General features: G+C 32.0%; 1 protein-coding gene across 1 annotated transcript; it reads right to left on the bottom strand.

Moving 5' to 3' along the window:
• Positions 1-3,716: 3,716 nt before the first annotated feature.
• LOC126702943 (uncharacterized) lies at positions 3,717-11,423 on the bottom strand. Its single transcript, XM_050401810.1, has 9 exons — positions 11,157-11,423; positions 10,039-10,154; positions 9,740-9,797; positions 9,309-9,458; positions 7,689-7,899; positions 6,632-6,677; positions 5,034-5,154; positions 4,808-4,880; positions 3,717-4,110 (listed from the first exon to the last, which is right to left on the bottom strand). The coding sequence occupies exons 1-9, from the start codon at positions 11,218-11,220 to the stop codon at positions 3,894-3,896; spliced, it is 1,056 nt and encodes a 351-aa protein (XP_050257767.1). The 5' UTR covers positions 11,221-11,423; the 3' UTR covers positions 3,717-3,893.
• Positions 11,424-16,877: the final 5,454 nt, after the last annotated feature.

The raw sequence follows: 16,877 nt of genomic DNA, 5'->3' as shown, positions 1-16,877 counted from the left end.
TTTATATATTATAGGGTTGAAGAGAGTGGCGTGCAATGCACCTGAATTAGTCAAACTACAATTAGTTAAAAATAAATGAAAATTAATATTTACTGTATAATACGAAACAAAGATAAAATAACTGCGAAAAATAAAGAAAAAAAAAAGAAAAACATAGTAAAAAAGTTCAGGTAAAAGATGCCTCAAAGTTTGAGCTCGAAGAGAACGAAGGATTTGTAGAAATAAAAGAGCAGACACGGTTTTTGTTTGCAAAATATCAAGTTAGGTGTAAAATTTGACCTGTTAGTACACTAGATTTTTCTAATGTTAACTTCTAACTTATCTTCTCCAAAAAAACGTGTAAAATTTGATATTCTCACGATCAAGTTATATGTATATTTTTAAATAAAACTCGATGTTATATTTAAATTTTTTTTTTTAAATTAAGCGGTAAAATATATATAGAACTTGATATTACTAATGTCAAGTTTCAGCTATAACTCAATTTTGTTCATCAAGTTTAAGAAACATAGACATTTTACTAAATAGTTTCAAAACATAAGCATTTTACTGCGTAATTTATAAATTAAGGACAAATGCCAATTTCCCCCATTTTGGTGTGATGTCCTATAGAGAGAGAGAGAGAGAGAGAGAGTAGGATGTGGGTTTGGTTAGACTCTTTATGTTGCTGACTAAGTACTAGTTGGCTTAAAATTTTTTAATTTGCTTAATAATAGTCGATCCAAAACTCTCTTTATAACATAATAAATACTAAATTAACACTAAAAAAAAATGTGTAAAATTGTGAGTAGGATGTGGGTTTGGTTAGACTCTTTATGTTGCTGACTAAGTACTAGTTGGCTTAAAATTTTTTAATTTGCTTAATAATAGTCGATTCAAAACTCTCTTTATAACATAATAAATACTAAATTAACACTAAAAAAAATGTGTAAAATTGTGAGACTATCAAAGTTTATGTGGCAAAATATTAGAGGGTCAACTAATAGTCAAACGTCTTCAATTTTGTTTAAAACTCTTCATATTATAGAGTAATAATTGGTTTAAAACTCTTCATGTTACTGAGTGATAGTTGATTTAAAACTCTTTAGTTTACTCAGTTGTAGTCGCTCTTATTTTGACATAATAAATATATTAATAATAATAAAATGATGTATAAAATTGTGAGACTACCAAAACTTTATGTGACAAAATATTAGAAGATCAACAAATGGTCAATCGTCTTCGGGTATTATATAAGGTAATTACACTCCCTTCTATTAAGGTTTGGACGAATGACATTTTACCCTAAACCTAAAGAAAAAAACTCATCAAACAAAAAAAAAAAAAAAAAAAAAAAACATTCTCCTCTCTTAAGGATTGAAAAAACTAATACTCCCCTTTGTTTATATTAGTAATGATATATTATAAACTTTTATAAGAATCTCTTTATAAAAGTTTAGCCATAGTTAGTAAAAAAATAACTGATAAATTTAGAATAAAAATGCAAAATTTATCAAGCACCAAAACACTTGCAACGACAAAACTCTCCATAACCTGTTGAAAAAAAGAGAAAAAAGAAGAATCAAAATTCACCCTTAACATTTAAAATACATTTGAATTAAAATTTTAAAATAATGAATTTTAATTATCAAATAAATTTTTTTTTGAAAACTATTTGTGGGGAGGGTAGGATCCCAACGCAGAACAGAGCACATGGACCCAGTTTGAGGATGGAAAAAGGCTCATTTGCACACCAATCCGGGTTGGACACTTGGATGAGAATCCGAGGAGGGAAGATGTAGAGGCCCATCATCTGAGGAGCCCGAAGAACAAGCACTCCTCGAGAATTCTTCAGCTAGCCACTTGCACCAAATGACAGGATACCAAGGAAGACAGTAAAGACGTGCAAGTAAAGAAGAGAGGAAATATCTAAGTAAAGTAGCCATCATCTCCGTATTCAATGCACTGTACCAACTCAGTTGGCCGCATTAATGAAGGAATGACCCCTGAACAGTAATCTCATAGATCACAGCACACTCTACCACTTCTAGTAGAGCCCTGATGGGACAAGCATCCAAACTAATGCCTTAAGTTGTACAAGTGGAGCGTCAGATGCAATGGGAGGGACTATATAAAGGAAAGAAATCCCTCTAAGGAAGGGGACTAGAAATTAAGAAAAAGTACATAAAAACTATGAAGCACCACCTTGTATTAAGGATAGAAACCTTTTATGAACATTGCCTTCTCAACTAGACCTGAGGTCGTGTTATTTTTCAGATTTAGTACTTCTTATTCGCAATACACCTAGCCCTATTTCCTCTAATCTATTAGTTGGACCATAACCATAAGGGAGCATTAAAATTGACCTTGTAGGCACATACTCTAACAAATTAATTGCTTTGGGCCTGTAAATCCTAACTGCACTATTCTAAATGGGCTTAGTCTTTTTGGGTTTGTACACTACTCTTATGCAAAGGGACAAGTTAGTACATAACATTTTTAATATTAATTTAATAAAACTTGGTCAATCAGATGTTAGGGGGAATGTGTTTTATCCCTTTAAGTTTGGGGTGAAGTGTTATTTTCTCAAATCTCAAGGAAGAGGAATGTAATTACTCCTATATTATAACAAACTGGAAAAGGTTTCTCACCAAATTAATTTGAAAATAAACCCTTTAAACTCCTTTTATATCTTTTGATTAGATGTGAAATTTGAAAATCTAACTGTTGGATTGTATGTTCTTATTATATTCTCCATAATTGTAAAATTTCAAAAAGATCAAAGATCAAAAACTATGTCATCAATGAAATGTTTAAATTTCAAGTTTTTGTGATAAAAAATTATGCATAAAAAAATAAGTTTATTGATCTGATGGTAAATAACACCCAATGTGAATAAAATTTGACATGTGTGTTAAGAACATAAAATCATGCAATCCAACGGTTAGATTTTCAAAATTCACATTCAAATAATGAGTTTGAAGGTTTTTATTCAAACTAATTTAGAGAGAAATCTTGTCCGGATAGATTATAAAAATCTATAATACTACTACTCTAATTACAATTCTATTAACAGAAGTTTCAAGAAATTTATAGCTTTAGATTTTTATTAATTAATTGTTAATATAGTTTTGCTTGAGGGAAAAATCTATAATATTAGCCCAACTAAAATATTTTTACCAAGAAATTTTAAATAAATTTATATTATTATTATTATTATTATTATTGTGATTGTTTATCATAATTTTATATTTCAATATACAGTATAATAAAGCTAAGTGATTAAATGTGTTAATATCCAAAAAGGTGCTAATTGAATTATAAGATCCGTTAGAAGGACAAAAGATTCTTGGATATATTCTAGAGACAGTTAAGAGAAGAAAAACGATTAATTTGAGCTAAAAAAAAAAAAAAAAAGGAACACAAATTTTGGAAGTCTGGCCAAAACAAGAAGATAGAGAATTCTGATGGAGGACTTCAAAGTACCCATCAGGTGTTAGAGACGGCAATCATGAATAATCCCGGACTGTACAAGCAGAATAGCCATAATAACATTGAACTCAGGAAGACTGCAAGAGGCAACCAATGTGATTTGTAACCTGAACACACTCTAAAATACCCTTTGGTTCAATAAACAGCAACCAATGTCCAGTCCATCATTGGCAATGATCCTGTAAAATACACCAGCTGCAACTTGCAACTCATATATGTTAAGCATGCTCAATGAGACAAGAAGATTGCAAATTTCAGTTACTTCATTTTACATTGGCTGGTGAGGAAAATTTGGCAATAAATTGCTGCCATGGTTACCACCAGCTCAACCAAAGAAATTCAATTGACATGTCTACTAAACATTTAAACTTGATATGATGCAACACTGCATTTCTGAAACAAATGTGATTCAGTACAAGTTTCTAAGCTACTTTCTGTAAAGAAGATTCTTTTTTGTCAACCGACAAGCTTGCAACTTGCGTGTGATCATTAAAGTGGTCTCTAAGGAATTCCACAGCCATGAACGTTAGAGCAGAAGCTGGAATATACCATGTAATCCTTGGGATACTACCCCTGAACAAGCCCTTTGTGCCTTCAGTCTTCCATATATTATGAATTGCATCGAACCAGCCATTGTACCTAATAGTTAACAACAACATCAGAAAACCGAGTCACTGACATTTCTAACTTTCACTCACTCAGAAAGAAAAACCATTGACTACTGTCAGGCACGAACGCAAGATCCCAAATAAATAAAAAATAAAACCAGTATGGATGTCCTTCCAAAACAAGCTAAAAGGGGAAAACTCTCCCCTTTGTGTGCATGTGTGTTTGGTCTGCAACACATGAAAATTTATAACATACAAGTTCCCTCTCCCTCTTCCAATTAAACATGTTGAAGTACTTGGTCTATATTCTAAAGCACAGTTAAAGTCTGTGCCAGTAGAGTCATACAGTTAAAGTCCCTTCTCTTTTTATTCTTTTCCCAAGAGACTGATTCCCAAACTGGAACCCACGATCTATGAAGGCACTTGCCCTCCCTCTAGGCCAATGCTAATTCTACTTTGTGAAAAGGTAAGAAAGGGTACAAACAGCTGCTGCACTAAAAAGATATTCTTTGTATAGAGGAGAATATGTGCATTTGCATGGGTGAGAATGTGCATGCACCACAATTAACTTCAAAAAATAATAAACCTTGCTCACGTATGTGTAAAGTGGAGTAACAAGACAAGAAAGAATGGTTATTGTCTGATACTTGTGTCATGAATTAGCCCCAAACAGACAACTGTACCTCATGAAAAATATGAACAAAACAATAATTTTAAAACTCTGATACCTAGTAGTCGATCCCTGTACTTGCAATCTTGTTTTGATGACATCCAAGGGAGTGGTTAGATATGCACTAAAACCTGTACAATTTGAAAGAACCATAAATTTCTGTTCAGGCACGACAGGTGGCAGATTTTTTTTTTGGGTTGATAAGTAAGACAGGTTGCTGAGTTCAATCAAAGAAGATCTAATAACCTGCACTATTTAGATTGAAGCACAAGGAAGGAACATACCACCAGCTAAACCTCCTAATAAAAGTCCTTCCAGAGAACTATTAACATGCCAATTTGAATTGGGTATCCATTTTTGCCTCCCATACTCTGTGACATCTTTCAAGGCTTCATAAGACATAACCTGCCAAGGGCAGACATCAATCATAACATTAAAGCCTAACACACACACAAGGGCAAGAAAATACGGGCAAAAAAAGACAACTTTGGTAACTATGAATGTCCATGTATTAGTGGAAACAAAGTTGCCAAGGAGATAAGAACAAACTAGAGAAGATTATATGATTTAGAGACAACAAATTAGTTACCCAGTGAAACGCCAATGCTAAAAACATGAGTCTTTTAACCATAAAAATAACTAGAAGGAAGATAAATTGGTACACAGTGAAACACCAATGCTAAGAAGACTAGAATAATCAGAGCTATCGGTTAAGATGGGACCACAAATTTGCACTGTTAATTCCTGTTTCAGTGTTTTCGCTATAAGCCTATAGCCATCACCAACTAAACTTTTCAAGCAGGATTTTTTTTGTTGGATGAATCAGAAAGAATATTATTAACACACAAAGCAAAGGCCAATATGCCCTAACAACTGATTTATTATTTTGTACACATCCCTCTCACATGGGGGTGGACCCCACAAGCGTGGGACCCACCCCCACGTGAGAGGGCCTAATAACCAGCAGAACCAGAGCAAAACTCAGGTCGGTAGAAAACCAAGTAACCAACATGAAATGTCCAATAGAAATCTATCAAACTCTGTCAAAACTACTGCACAACAAAAAGGAGCAAGCCCCTTCACAGTAGGACATCAACTACAATACATCAAATCTATCCCTCATTTTTACCCAAATCAAATGAAAGCCCTCCCAATAATTGAGATACACAGGACAGTCCTCAAGCCTTTCAAGCGGGGTTAACCAGGGTAGCATACAATATACAGAGATTCTTGTTGTTATTTGTAATTTATTTTAATCTCTTTTAAGCTTCCATTCAAATAATTCAATTACTTATTGCATTGGACTATTTAGACTTATCTCTTAAGCAATCATAACATCTCCATATTACTTCTCTTCCATTATCACAAAACTAATTCTGTTCAACCTGTGAACCAACAAATTGCCCACATAGTTTGGTTCTCCAGAAAAATTCTACCTCAAGAATCTTAAAAGAACTCCCTAGAGGTAATAATTAGCAAGAACATGAATATTTTAAGGACATGAATTGCTAGAAGACCTGAAATTTTATTTTAACCACTAAGTTCCCAAACAGAAAGGTTTAAGTCAAAGAGTCGTCCAGAGCAGCTAATACTGCCTTCATTCTTATCCCTTGAAGATGAGTAGGTATGGACCATCATTATTCAGAAAGAAATAGAAATTCCATCATAGAAATCATAAATTCTACTTTTCCTCTCTGAATCCTTAAGTCCAATATTTAAAAAATCTCCCAAAGCTAAAATTACTGTTCGATGAGTAAGTTTAATTAATATAGCAACGAGATTAAATAGACTAAAATATTTTACAACCACTTATTGCATATGCAATGTAAGAAGAAATGAACAAAAATGCAAGAAACTGCAAAACCATAAACGATCTGCATACCATTAGACCAGCAAAAGGCACATCCCTTGCAAGTGTAGACCAGTAACTGTCAAAGCAACCAAAAAAGAAAATGACATTATAGACAGAAAATTTGAGTGGGAAAGAAACACCTTAGTTTCTTATAATGTATTTTGATGTTTTTTAAAGAAAAAAATAGAGATTTAGATTGCACCATAGGGTAATTTCTTGTACGTAGTTTCCATTGTAATTCTTTCTTTGACTTTGTTACTCTTCCAAATTTTCAGTTGTACTTCGTTAGGGGGATTTTGTGTTCTCCCCTTTGTACATATTTTTTTAATTTCTAATGAAATGTTTTAAAAAAAGGTTTATACCAGAAATATTGTTAGCATGATAAGCTTAACCAATAATAGGATCGATCTTTCTTTATGGAGAGCAGGAGGGTTAGAATGACTGGATATGTATCTAATTATCAAACCTCATTAATTCAACCAAAAAAAAAAAAAGTTTCAAACTTCTTGAAATCTTTTAACAAGATAATTGATGGATGAGAAAGCATTATACCAGGAAATAAATAAGAATTTCATAAATGTAAATGGATAATCAATGAGTGTAATTTCGCTTGATGCCACATTTTTTAACAAACTAAAAGCTCATGATTCCATCTTCTTACTTATGGAGTACATGGATATATCATATACTGTAGGTGTTTGCACTGGTTGATAACTTTAGGTTCCAGATCTGATAGTAAATGCATGGTTTATGATGAAACTGGATTGCATTCATTCCAGCATCAACTAGCTCATTCAGATGATGTCAACCAGTTGGCATATAGAGATCTTGGCTTGATCATGGTTCACAAAAACCTAATTATTTGTGGGGTTAGACTCATCCAATCCAACACGGTTGCAACTTATAGCCATCAGTCCTAGAGACCTAAAATTAAAAATAAATAATAAAAATCTAAAGATACATAAAATATTAGCTCAATTAACTTATAATAAAATATATATATATATATATACACACATACATACATACATATATATATATAACAAATAAAATCACAAAATCCAAAGAAATAGAGTCTGACATATACCCTGCATATAATCCTTTTAGCCCCTGTTCCTTCCATATTGAACAGGCAGCCTGGAAAATCCCTGTATAGTAACCATACATTGGCATGCTAGGCTTCAAAGAGATGTTATCTTTCATGATTACAGAACTCCAAGATCTCGGTGTGCCTTGAACCTGCATGCGTTGCTTCATTACTTCACAAGGAACATAAACAAAAGAGCCAAGTGTATCTCCTGAAATGCAGAGAAGAACAAGACAGAAATCTGAGTCCTCTGAGGTACACGATGGCTGCTGACTGCACAAATGTTCAAATTGCTTATCTTTTACACAAAATGGGATTTTTTTTTTTTTTGATGGCGTGGAACCTCACCAAGGGAAATATAATGCATGCATACAAAGAATGTTTTGGCAATTGAAAGATTGAAGTTTATGCAAAAAAGATAAAATGCATTTTTTTTAAACCTCTAACAAAATGCTAGTGCAAAAAGAATCATAGCCCTAGTAAACAGGGAAAAAGACAAGAAAGAATTTGAAGACAAGAAACAGGATAAAAAGGACTTTTCTTAGATTCAGCAAAGAGAGAATTTGAATACAAGAAACAGGTTAAAAAGGATTTTATATATATAATTATATAAAGCACAAAATGGACACGACCCTAGTAAACGGGAAGTATTCAAAGGCTGAGCCAAAAAAGAGGAAAATTTTATCATCTAAAATTCAACATCTCACTGAATTCTAAAAAAATCTGATAAAGAGAAGATGTTGGCAGCATGCTCCCACTCATGCAAATCCATAATAGGTGAAAATTTTATCTTCACTACAGAGGTGCATTCCTTTCACTTTAAACACTCCACATTAAACAGAACAAAATGGTCTTCCAAATTTGGATCTATTATTCTTTCCAAAGTGCCTTTCTAACAAGCTAATAAGGCAATCACCAAACTTGGCATAACCCACATTGCTCCAAACAAACTTAGGCCATAAGATAATAACTCTCTAGCAACCTCACAATGTAGGAACAGGTGATTTACCAACTCCCTGAAAACTCTACACATGCAACACCAATCTGCAATTACGTCTCAAATTATAGGTTGTTAGAATCTTGTCTTTTGCAGCTGTCCAAATGAATAAAAAAAAAATGCCACTCATGGAGTATGAAAAAAGCAATTTAATTTTACTCAAAACAAGCATCAAGTCAAACAATTTCTATGCTATAAAGACTCAAAGAGTGAGAAAGCTACTCCAATGTTAACTAATATATGCTTTACATTATTATATCATTGAAACTAAAAGGGCTAAATCTAAGCTCAAGATTGCAGAGAAAATTAACATGAGATCTAAGAACTTTAGGGCAAGCAGATTTCTGAATGGCATTCCTAAGCCTATTGATTTAAAAGGTTTTGTGATGCATTCTCAAGATATGATGAAATTGGCAGCTCAAAAAAGCATCCTCACATTGATTCAAAAGGTCCTGTGCTGCAAAGACACTTCTATAACTCAGAGCATAGAATAAATACCATCTAACAATAATATGTTGATCATTCTTTTCAGCAAATGAATGCTCATTGAATGTTGCAAGAAACTCAAATTGCAGCATCATGAATCAAAGTGAGATACAGATTTGGAATTCTAGACAGCTTACCAAGAGCTCCAGCAATGAAATGTGCCCAGTGGCCGCCAAGGCCAGGATGAGATTCTTCAATCCACTTTTTGGTTGACTCTATGACGCCAAAATATGTTGCTCCAGTCGCAAGAGACCCAGTAACCCCAGGAGTTATACCTCTATAAAAGCCTACAAGAATGGTTAGTATCGACAAAACTACATTACAGTAAATGCATTAGTGTCAAACAAGGAAAAAAAAGGGTCCCCACAGTTTAAAGCTCAAGCATTGGATTGTATGCATAATAATGCCTTACATTTACATGATAATTTATCCATAAGTAGTCGTTAAAATTTTATCTCATGCATGCAGATATCACAGGAAGGTCATGACTCATGAATAATGCAACAAACATACAACCTGATGTCATACACAAAAACTGCAAGTTACTTAAAGATTAAATAAAATTTACCTCTTAATCCATCAGCAACCCAAACAGTTTTTACCATTTGTATTATGCTCTTTTGATTCTGAAATTTTAAAAACAAAGTGTCAAGAAGCAAAACATTCCCATGCAAACAAAAAAACTCTAGCAAGACAAAAATAACATGAGAAGTTGTATTATTAAGTGACTCTCTTAGAATTTTCAAATAAAATATATTAGCTATTATTTCACGCTCTTATAACATAACCAAAACGATAACATTATCGAGTTTCCAATGTGATGTCATGAAAAGGGCATGACAACAATGTAATGGATTGCTATTATACTTGGCTTGCACTTAGTATAGCCTGACTTTGAATCCGCGTCTTTATGGTGTCTATTGGATGCATCATTCCTTCACCAAAAGCACCAGCAATAGCTCCCCATACAAACTCCCTCCATACTGCATCACAAGATAAAATCAATCAGACAACTTCATAATTTGGTTCTATTGTTTAAAACATCTAAAACACAATATTAAACAAATTTCTGTATGCCCATTGCCTTAACTTTAAGAAGCAACACTACAGCCTTTTTTTTAGTTCAAACAAGAAAAGATTCAATCTAGAAGCAGCATCTTGAACAAAATTTATAGTCAAGTGACTCAAGTCAAACATACCAAAGTTCCTCTTCATGCAACAAAATGGCTAACAAGGTGCACGCTATTTTGCTTCGTAATTTAACTCTCACATCCCATGTGATTAGAATCCTCGATATCGCACCCTCTCCATGATCTCACACCCACCATCATGTTTCTAAGGTGATTGGAAGTACAATTTGAGCTAGAGCCAGTGGCAAGGCGGCATAAATATCTAGCTACTTGACTATCAATTTGTCAGACATCTGCACACTACTTCTTCACATCACATTTACCATCGCAAGTGTAATTTTTCAGATAGGCTAAAAGCCAACATATACCTATACAAAATATACTCAGATATCATTCAATCTCCTTCCAGGTGCTGTTCATGATAGTTACTATTATTTTTTCTTTAATTATTAAAAAAAAAAAAAAAAAAAAAAAACCCTTAGCCATCAAATTTACCCTCCATTTGACTTGAATACTTAAAAATGTAAATATTAAACTTTGATTTATGTTCTCTATCACCATTTTCTTACTAAGGAGATAGTACAAAGATTAAACAAACACTCACACACACACACATATTTATAAGAAAAATAAAGTGTATACCATTGCTTCACATAATATTCAAAATCCTAAATATTAAAAACCAAAATAAAAGCAAGAATCATAATCTTCTTAATCCTTCACTTTCCGGCATTTTCTTATCAACCAAACAGTACCTTCGTAACAAATACATATTTTCTCTCCAACAATCGAACCGATCATTTCAATCGATTTAAACCAAATAAATAAATAAATAAATAAAAATGAAAAGCTTACCAAAGAATTGAGTGTGAGGTTTGTTGGTCGAAGGAACATGTGTAGTTGAGCTCTGAACCGCCATAGTAGTTTCAACTTGCAGAGAAAGAAACAAAGCCTTATTGCTATCTCTATTTCTCTCAAAACTTTTAGAAATAGAAAAATCAAAACAGAATGATACTTTTTTTTTGGTATTTATTAAAGTGGGCGCGCGCTTTTTTCAATAGGATTCTTCAGTATATAAAAATGAAAGCCGCTTGCAAGCTCTGAGGGTGAGTGAGTCTGTTTCATAATATAATTTGCGAGAAGCCACGCCCACTACCGAACAATGAAAACGTCGTCGTTTTTTTTTTATCTCTGAATGTTGCCCTTAAGTTTCATCGTGATTCATAGGGTAATAAATATGGTTAAATTTAGACTAATCAAACTATTCAATTTGGTTCCTAAACAGTTAAATCATTTACTTATTTTTCTCCTCTTTGTCACAATAATTAGGGACTGAGTTAGTTTATTCTGAAAAGTTTTAGATATGAAATTTTCTTAGGGGCGGTGAATACATTTTTATGTAATTTTTAGATTTATTACTAAATGTAAAAGAAAATCAATGGGAAATTTCATAAGCTAGGGGGTCATGGCTCCCTTGGCACCCCTAGCTCCGCCTATGGTATTAACTATATTTTATCTTAATATATATATATATATATATATAATGAAGTCTAATATATATATATATATATATAATGAAGTCTAAATTTAGAGGCAAAGCTCATAGAAATCTAATTAGAATTTCAAATTAAAATCTAATTTTGTATAATGTTTCTAAATTTATGTGGAGATCACCCCATAAATTCCTTAGAGAAAATATAGTTAGATTCTATAATGAAGTCTAATTTTATACCATGTGTCTAAATTTTTTTCTTAATTTTAGTGCTAAATGTTAATTAAAGTCTAATTTTGTATCATGTGTCTTATCTAAAATTTTAAATTTTTGTTCCAATTGACTTATTCAATCCAAAAGGCGAAGAGGTTATTCATCCCCAAAAACAACGAATTTAATACTATTAACCATAAAAAAAAAATATATATATATATATATATATATATATATATTGTATATCTAATACTATTACTTAAACTAATAAAAGTAGAAGCTATTCTCAAAAAATAAAATACAAGTAGAAGCTCTACTAGTGGCGATAAAGAGAGAGAAAAATATATAATTTTGAGAGTGGCCAATACTATCCATTACTCTCTCTTCCCACACTTTCTCATATGGTAGAATTCAAACCATGGGATTGTGTAGGTGAATTTTTCCAAGAAAGCAACCAAGAAGTAGAACACTGATGAGGTCTTTTAAATCAATCTTATTGTTTCTTTCTTTATTGAAGGATTTCTTCTCTCTTATCTCCCCTTAAAATATATTACAATATTGATTATTCACTAAGTCAGGTGGTGATTTCTTTGATCATGTACTGTCATTTTTCGTACTTAATTCTACTTTTCTTTATGAATAAATCATTTTGATCTTTAATCTTGATTCAGGCACATTTAATACCTACCAATTCAATAACTCTTGGGGTGGGGAGGAAACAAGTGAGTGGGTTGATATGTTGCATAAGGATCTGTACACAGAGAATGAATCTAAGATCCATGTGAATCAACAATATTTGATGTTGTAAAAGATTGTAATCAGTCAATTGATATACATTTAATTGTTCCTATTGTAGATACAAATATACTCATTTTCCTACTTTCAAAATAAGTTAACAACAATTGTTATTAGAAAACAATTGGAACACGTAATGGCATTGAACCATCAAATAATTTTGCATAAAAATATTTACCGAGTCTATAATATAGTGTAACATTATGCAATTCAGTTGGGTGTAATTCTCTACATGTATTTTGATGGTCTAAATAATTTTAGCTTATTGGTATGTTTTAAGAAAATTATCTAATTAAATAAATGCATGCACCTTAAATTGGGATGGATGGAAATTTTTTTTAACAAAAATGAAGAGTTTCTAAGCACGGGTGTGAATATGCATAAAATCCAAATTGGGATGAAAGAATTTTTTTTTAACAAAAATAAAGAGTCTCAAGGTACGCACATACTTTGCCAATGAGACTTATCATATCATATATATCTATTTATATATTAAAAGATAAAACTTATAGAAAATTCAATTAGACTTCAATTGAATTCTCAATTTTGTGCCACGTGTCCTATCTAATTTTTAATTTTGGCTCCAAGTGAATTGTTAAGTGTAAAAACCAAAGAGTCTAAATCCAATTAGATGCTAAATTTGATTTTGAATGAAGTCCATTTTTGCGCCAAGTGTCTATCTAAAGTATTATTGGGTGTAAAAACCAATGAGTCTAAATCCAATTAAATTCTAAATATATATATATATATATATGAGAAACCATTACATATTTTAGAAATGTATGATTTAAAAAATATGTAATCTAATACCATGAATAATTTGAACATCTTCTCAAAAAAATGTATAATTTAAACTATGTAATTATGATTGTTTTTAATTGTACCCGTGCATATGTACGATGTTACACAATAGTTCATATTAATAGAATTGTACATGGGTTGGATTGGGCAAGTCGAGGGTAAAATTTTCAACCATTTAGGATTTAGTGGATTGGAAAATTTTCAAATCACAGGAGACCCACCAACCTCGAAAAAGGCCGGATTGATTGAGAATTTGAGTTGTTTTGACTTAGCTAATTAAGCGGGTTAGCTTTTTGTTATGTGTTATATACTAAACTTTATAGATTATTGATGGGATAGCAAAAATTGTTCATCTTTGGTTCGTCCATAAGGGTCGTCTGTGAGCCAAAGGCCAAACATTCAGGAAGGTCGTCTATGGACAAAGGAGTCGTCCAGAGGCAAAGCGCATGGACGACCACATGACACTTGGGAAATTCTCATGGAATTCTAAAGTGGGAACCAAACCCGTATTCATCGCCACAAATTCCTCATAAAGGCTTAACTTCCCTCAGCAGTTGTAACTTCCATAGCCGTTGAGGAAGTTATGTCAGAATTCATTGATTTCCACAAATCCTGGGGAACTTACTAAATCAATAACCGCTCCAAGGTTCTCTATATAAAGACCAGCCGATATCAAATCAAGGCAAGTTTTTTTCTAACATTACTCCCCAGAAGTTGGAACTTGGTTTTTTGAGAGAGAAACTGACTTATTCATCGGAGAGGACTTGGCCGGTTCACCCCGGTCACCTTTTTGATAAGTGCATTCATTCTTGCAGGCCTTTGCTACAACCGTAAGCCCATTGAAGTCGAAGCATTCAGCCTACTGATTCTGTGCAACATCAATTATTTTTATCAATTTCTAATAAAAATTAGAAGTTGTAATTCCTATGAATATTATAAAACATTGAAAAAAAAAATCATCTCATTTATCAAGGTACACATGTTTTAAGCAATGAGTACTTTTTAACTTTTTCCTCAAAAAAAAAAAAAAAAAAAAAAAAAAAGTTATGAGTATCATATCCATGTCATTATGTATGCTTACAAATATGTCTATAAAGTTTCTTTCAATTTTCAAAATAACATACGTAAATCATGAGGTTAACCCAAAAAAAAAACTTATATTTGATATGAGATAAATACTAAAAAGATACACACATAATGTGTGCGTGTGTGTAGGCAGATTAGGTCGAAGGCTTGATAGTTTTGAAAAAACTCAACTCACCACCCAACTCAATTAGCCATTTTAATGATTGAACTCATCCAACCTGCTTGGAAATTAATGTGTTACACTTATTGATCGTAAGAAAGTAATTCATTATATATTTATTGATTAATTGTTAAAGTGACACTAATCATATTTATTGTTATGTTAGCTTGTAAAAGCATTGGTAAAAGGTTCAACAAATGCTACCTTTAGCTAAGTTTTTCCATAACCAACCAAAAATCACCTTACATCAAGCTCAACAAAACTAGTACTAATTTTTTTTAGCAATTATCGAGGTATTGTTCATCAAATATGTATATATGTGTGTGTGTGTGTGTATATGTATGCTCTCTCTCTCTCTCTCTCTCTCTCTCTCTCTCTCTCTCTCTCTCTCTCTCTCTCTCTCCATAGATTGGATACTCATAGTCATAGACTCCATTTAAGCTTTCAGAGCATATTGGGCTACATTTTGAAACAAATCATATCATATTGGCACAAATCGAAACTCCAAGTGACTTGAGTTGGCTGGTGAGCGACAAAGTGGTGGTGAATGAAGCTTCGGTTTGGTGTAATAATAGTTGGAGTTGCTTGAGTTGGTAGGTGATTGATGAAGTCGCGGTGAACGAAGCTAGATTTGATTCAATTGAAGCTTGAATGGTTAGGCCCGTTTGGTTAGAGATTTCTAGTATTGTTGTTTAAAATGATATGAAAATTGTGGTTTAAAAGTGTTGTGAAAACATGTGTTTACAATATTTAAAAAACAAAAAATGTGTTTGGTACCATATTTCAAATAATATGTTTCGGTGTATGAAAAAACATAATTGTGTGTTTGGTATGTGTGTTTTTTTTTAAAAGTTGACAAGCACAGTACAAATTAATATATATTTTTTATTTGAGGAGAGAGAGAAGTCAGTTTATGTGTTGTTTAATCAAGTGGGGCCCATGATTTTCAACATATTTACAAAAGTATTATTGAGTAACGTTGTTTGAAAATTGAAAACTAGTAAGAGGAATTTTCTAAATTCAGTGTTTAAACACCATAAAATGAGTAATGTAACTCAAACACTCTAGTAAAAAACACCCTGACCAAACATGTGTTTTTTTTTAGCCCACAGTTTTCAGTGTCTAAATACTGAAAACTGTTATTCAAATACCTTAACCAAACAGGCCAATTTCTAGTAGTTGTGACCTTGATCTCTTGATGCATTGTGGTGGTTGGAGAGAGAGAAAACAAGGGGAACAACTAAAAATTGAGACAATGGCTAGAGAGAGAACAAATAAAATAAATAAAGAAAAAACAATAAAATAAATATTTAAACGAGAGGCACAGTAAGGCATAGTAATGAGCTTGACGTAGATGTATTGAAAAATGGGTTTGTTAAATTGGAAATAGTGGAGTTATTTTAGAAAAATTAGCCAAAAGTATTTAGAGCTTGATGTGAATGTTATCAACCTCTTGTTGTAGTTTTTTTTTTTTTTTTTTTTTTAGCATTTCCTTGTCTAAATAATATTTCTCACTGTTTACATAGAAAAAAAATTATCACTTTTGAACTTAGAAAAAATAATTATCATTTTTGCTAGCAAAGGCAATATAGGCAAATAGTAAAAGAGTAATGTTACAATAATTTTTACAATAGTTGAATTGGTAGGTTTTTTATTGATTTTCATTTAAGCATAATACTGATAGCACTTTATGGGATAAAATATCCAATTAGATAAAGTTTAAATACAAACTTGGATTATAATCAGTAATAGAAAAATGACATATGTTCACTTACTAAAGCATACTTAAGAGATTGTATACAATAATTTTAAGCCAGTTATTCGTTTAAATAAAAAAAACTTTTTTTTTTCTAAACAATAGAAAAATAGCATGTGTCTAGACAAGTAACTAAGTTTATAACCAAACTATATCATTTCCCATTTTTTCTGAAAAATAGAGGGAATTGAAAGATTTAAAAAAAAAAATTCCCTCGCTTTATTATTTACCATTAACAACCTATAACTTTTCTTAGTTGTGAAATATTATGTG

This window comes from Quercus robur, chromosome 10 (genome assembly GCF_932294415.1).
Source record: "Quercus robur chromosome 10, dhQueRobu3.1, whole genome shotgun sequence".
Lineage (NCBI taxonomy): Eukaryota > Viridiplantae > Streptophyta > Magnoliopsida > Fagales > Fagaceae > Quercus > Quercus robur.
This window is presented reverse-complemented; position numbering and strand designations above follow the sequence as displayed.

What these genes read in the sequence shown, in the direction of transcription:
- LOC126702943 (XM_050401810.1), bottom strand. Translation starts at nt 11,220, where the DNA reads ATGGCGGTTCAGAGCTCAACTACACATGTTCCTTCGACCAACAAACCT. An exon ending in CTATACTAAGTGCAAGCCAA is followed by an intron (nt 9,798 to 10,038) that starts GTATAATAGCAA and finishes TTAAAATTTCAG; the next exon opens with AATCAAAAGAGCATAATACA. An exon ending in ATTAGGAGGTTTAGCTGGTG is followed by an intron (nt 4,881 to 5,033) that starts GTATGTTCCTTC and finishes CAAATTGTACAG; the next exon opens with GTTTTAGTGCATATCTAACC.